This window comes from Microtus ochrogaster, linkage group LG8 (genome assembly GCF_000317375.1).
Source record: "Microtus ochrogaster isolate Prairie Vole_2 linkage group LG8, MicOch1.0, whole genome shotgun sequence".
Taxonomy (NCBI): Eukaryota; Metazoa; Chordata; class Mammalia; order Rodentia; family Cricetidae; genus Microtus; species Microtus ochrogaster.
This window is the reverse complement of record NC_022033.1, coordinates 26,542,976-26,547,650: the sequence shown is the minus strand read 5'-3', so window position 1 is coordinate 26,547,650 and position 4,675 is coordinate 26,542,976. Positions and strand designations below refer to the sequence as shown.

The following is a 4,675-nucleotide window of genomic DNA, read 5'->3' as shown; positions in this document are numbered from 1 at the left end:
GACACAGCAGGTGGATGATGATTTGGGTCAAAGGAAAGCAGTGGTTGCCAGGGCGTGAGAAGTGTAGGGAGAAGGGTGCTGAGTGACAAGAGGATGAAAACTCCTGCCACACAAGCCTTGACCTGATCCCAGTGCCTGGAGCCACCGTGGAAGGAGAGAACCAACTTCAGGAAGTTGCCCTCTGACCTCCACATGTACTTACTTTTTTTTCCTTTAAAAAAAATGTAGGTGGGTCACTGAACGGTTGGTTTGAAGACAGGTAGACACAGGTCACATGGGCAGAGGAGGGAGCTGTAGGCAGGGACAGCTGCCTTCAAAGCCCCCATCAGCCTCACTTCTCCTACGCTGGTCCTGCATCTAACCCTGAACCATTCCCAGGTACAGAGGCGAAAGCAGTGGGAGTGAGGTGGTGGCTCACCCTCTTGTCATTGAGGTTCACTTCCAAGAACTTCTGCAGAAGGGCCAGCTCAGCTGTGAGGAAGGAGGCTGAGAGCAGCAGCTGTGACCCCTTGGCTGCGTCCTCGGGGAACTCCAGGGCTGACCCATCAGTGGCGAGCTGGATAACTTGGCTTTCCTGAAGCTGCACTACAGGCTGGGGTACAACAGGAAGGACACTCAGCCATGTGGGAATGAGACCAGGGGAGTCTTGGTCCTCTGACCACTGGGACTCGGGTCAGACCTCAAGTCAATGAGACACTGTTAGAGCGGAACAGGTGGCAGTGGGTAGATGTGACTTGAAAAGATGAGCATCAGCCGCTAGGTCCCCTGCAGTTTCTCCTAGGAGTGTTTAGGTCATTTTAGTGGCTCTGACTCTGGCTTGGGCCCGTATGTGTGCAGAGTGTGGTATGATCCCCACCACATCATTCTCACAAGCAAGGAGAGAGGCCCCAGCTTGACAGGAGAAAGCTGCTCAGGCCCTCTCATCCACACTCTTCCAAGAGACTTGTCCGTGTGTGTGTGTGTGTGTGTGTGTGTGTGTGTGTGTGTGTGTGTGTGTGTGTGAGCACCCAGCTCTGCCACAACACTGCAGAAGCCATTTTAGCCTGGTCTCTTCCCTGTTTCAGTGTCCCTATCTGTACAATATCAGAGCACAGCCACTCTCTGAGAAACATTAACGATCCTGCAAGAAATGAGACCGAAGTCGCCAGCCCCAGCAGCCTCACTTTGAGCAGGGTGAGAAGGGAGTTCTCAAAGCAAGGCTCCTTCTACTCGTCACCTCCCAGCCACCTGTCAGGGAGAAGCAGCCACACCAGCACCTCCAAGCCTGAGCACAGCACCCTGGGGACCCTCGCTACTTACACTAAAGTCCACCTGGATGTGGCTAGCTGTGGTGACTGGTGGGGCTGTCAAGGCATATTTGACAGTGCCCATCTGGTCAACGGGCATGGGTTCTGTGGAGAAGAGCTTCCATTCAGTTGGGCACCAGTCCCAGGAGCAGATAAAAAAAAGCCAGAAGCAGCCACCACTCCTGAGCCAGCCTATCCCTCTGTGTGACCCAAGAAGTGGCTTAGGTCTTGGTAACCCGTTGTCCTGCTGGCCCAGAGTCTGAGCGTTCATTCGCCAGGGCTCTTGCAACCATGACAACACATATGAGGTTGCAATCATGGGCTGTTCACACGTGAGGAAACTGAGGCTGAGGGAAAAGACCCCACTGCTGAGGACAGGAAGGCAGGGAGGGATCTTCAAGGCTCAGCCATTGGATTTCCTTTCTCCCGTCTCAAGGGACACTGTGGACCCCAAATGGTAGAGACAGCAGACCTCTTTAACAAAGGATTCAGGAATGCCCAGCCAAGACAACTCATTAGGTCATGAGTCATTAGGGATTTTCTGCAGAGCAGCTGTCATGGAATTCAGGTAGAGAAATGAAAGGACCCAGGCACCCTGTGGGGTTTCAGACTTCTCATCTAGACAGTATGGGGACACCATGACCTCAGCCCTCCTCTTGTCCTAGAGACAGGCTGGAAACAGAGGGCATGGACATTGAAATCCAGCTAATGTGACATCCTGTATGGAAGAGGAATGTGTCACCTGTCAACTTGGTCCATTTCTTGTTCACATACACCAGGACAGCATCGATGGCTGGACACATCTACAAGTAAAGAAGGCAGCAGCCTCAGTGGGTTATACGCACAGGGAGACTCCACAATACTCCACAGGGTATCCTAAGAACCCCAGAAGAACAAAAGCTGGGTGGGGAAGAGGCGCTGAGGCCCAAGTCATGAGACTATCAACAGCAGAGCCTGAACTAGAATCCAGATGCTTGCACACCATGCTGAACTACCGAGGATTCATTTTCTGGGGCTGGCCGTGAGCAGGGTGGTCAAGCTGGGACACACACACACTGGGGTAGCCTATACCTGTGCTCACGGCAGACATCACTAGGTGATCATCGCACTTCGCTCCTGAGACAGCCACAGACTCTGAACTCTTCTTAGCCACTATCCACCCATCAAGGTCCCCGCTTAAGAGCAAATTCCCTGGCTGCCCTGGCCACAGCCGCTGCACCAAGAAGGGCTGGAGACTTGTTCAGGGTCACTCACCAGGCCAGGAAGGACCTTGCGCAGGGTGCTGTCCACAAACTTGCTGATGGCCTTGCTGAGACACAGGCATGGGGGAGGGTGTGAACAGAGCACCAATGACATCAAGTTGGACAGAGGACACAGAGGGACATGGTTATAGTTCAGCGACTCAGGAAGAGGAATGTTGGGGAGGAGCAGCACGGTCCACCATGCTTCCCAGACACAGGACCCCCTTACTTGTTAGGCAGATTGGTTTTCACGCTGACCAGGATGACCTCACAGCCCTCGCTCCTGAACATGGGAGTGCCTGTCTCCTCATCCTGCAGAAGCCGATTGGTGGCTGTGATGTTCTGGACCACATTGATCTCCATGTTCCCTCCTGTGAAGCTAGAAGACCAGGCAGGCAGGCAGGCACTGTTGGTATCTCTGCTACTGGAGCTACTATCCCTACCTTCTTTGCCCACAGCCTCAGCATCTGAGGATGGAGAGGGCAGGATCTAACCCCACATGATGAAAACTCAGGATGGGGCCTTCTCACAGTCCCACAACCGGTCCTCCCACTCCGCTTACTTTGATGAACTCTGAACTTTGAGCACCTGAAACACTGCTTTGCTGTAATCACCTCCCCTGAGCCTCCCTGACCTCTCTAACACTTCTCAGTCCTTTCCCCTTCTACCAATGATTCTGTCTGTGGCTGTGCTTCACCTGACTCCCATCAAAATAGAAGCCAAGTCTACAGTCACCTCAGATCCCAGCAGCCACATAATAAACAGTCGGTACACTGTGCATGAGCATGGGAGAGTGAGACCCGAGGACAGTCTCCTTCCCCCACTTCTCCCTTTCCACACCAACCTCTTGCCGGTGATGGTCATGCCTGTGGACACACACTGGAAGATGCCCACTCCGGGTACGAAGTTCAGTGTGATGACAGGTTCCAAGACATCCTTTACCTTCATACTTAGAGGGAACGGACACATACGGTGATGAGAAGACAAGACCCACGCCCTCTACATGTTCCACCACCACCTCACTGGGAGGTCTCGGGAAACTTCTATCCCACATCTACTAGGGCCATCCGAAATGTAAACCAAAGGCTTGGACAGGAACCAATCTATGTACAGAAAACCTTCATGTGTGAAGAGAGGCACACGGTTGATTCTATGTGATCTTGGGCTAGTCCCTTTTCCTCTGTTGTCCTCAAGTTCTCCAGCAACAAATTAGGGAGGCTGGGTTGGATGCAGGTTTTCCAGCAATGTCACCTTTGATATTTGGGGCTTAGTAATAGCCCTGATCTCGACTCATGTATACTAATAGCACTGTCCCGTTCCTTCTCAAGTTGAGACAACCTAAAGTAACTCTAGGCAGATATGCCCCTGGAGATACTGCCACCTCTGGCTCAGAAACGATCATTCGAGAATCAGGTTTACAAGGATGTGGCGCACATACCTCCACCTGCCCATCCTGAGTTCTTGATAGACATTGCTAATCTATCCAATTCTGCTATTCCAGATAGTACCCTAAAAACAGATAGTGCCTCAGAACACTCCCCAGGACAGCAGTCTGGACAGCCCCAACCAGCCATGATGGGGCTTGCAAGGAGCCCTTTCCTCCCGTTACTGGAAGACTGCCAATACCTTTCCAGCCCCGCCATTTGAAGACTTGCTTCTGTTTGATTTTATGTATAGTTAGTGAGCTCGCTTTCTCCTCTAAATGACTTCTGGAAGGGATGGTTCTCAGGGCATGACTGAGAAGTCCCAGGCCAAAGCGTGAAAACGCCTGCCTGCACCAGGTTCCTACCCATCCCATTCCTTGTTTCCACATAGACCCCCTGCTTACTTGCTGAGGCCTTTAATGGCCTTTGCCCCTGGCTGTGGGTTGCTAGCCTCTGCAGCCATCTTCTCCAGGATGTGACTCTCTTCCATGGCACTCTGGACCTCTGGAGAGGAAAGGATGTCAACTGACTCAGCCAGAAGGGGACAGCTGCCAGGAGGAGGTGGCATATGTCACCTGGTCCTTTTGAGAAAGACTGGGACTTTCCACTGGAAGTGAGGAGACAGGGCAAACAGGTCAGGCAGAGGGTGCGGCAAGGGAAAGGAAGCGGGGAAGTGGGTGGATATTGAAGCAGGGTGAGGAGAGAAAGGAAGGAAGGGAAGAAG

At 52.6% G+C, this 4,675-nt stretch overlaps 1 protein-coding gene across 1 annotated transcript in view; it reads right to left on the bottom strand.

The window, feature by feature from the left end:
• Bpifb6 (BPI fold containing family B member 6) overlaps positions 1-4,675 on the bottom strand; it is an 11,343-nt gene that overhangs the window by 5,544 nt on the left and 1,124 nt on the right. Inside the window, exons 2-8 of the mRNA XM_026787029.1 lie at positions 4,356-4,455; positions 3,372-3,476; positions 2,757-2,906; positions 2,541-2,595; positions 2,029-2,089; positions 1,300-1,391; positions 419-592 (exon numbers count right to left, since the gene is read on the bottom strand). Of these exons, the coding sequence (XP_026642830.1) occupies positions 419-592; positions 1,300-1,391; positions 2,029-2,089; positions 2,541-2,595; positions 2,757-2,906; positions 3,372-3,476; positions 4,356-4,455 (737 nt within the window). The remainder of the gene's footprint in view (positions 1-418; positions 593-1,299; positions 1,392-2,028; positions 2,090-2,540; positions 2,596-2,756; positions 2,907-3,371; positions 3,477-4,355; positions 4,456-4,675) is intronic.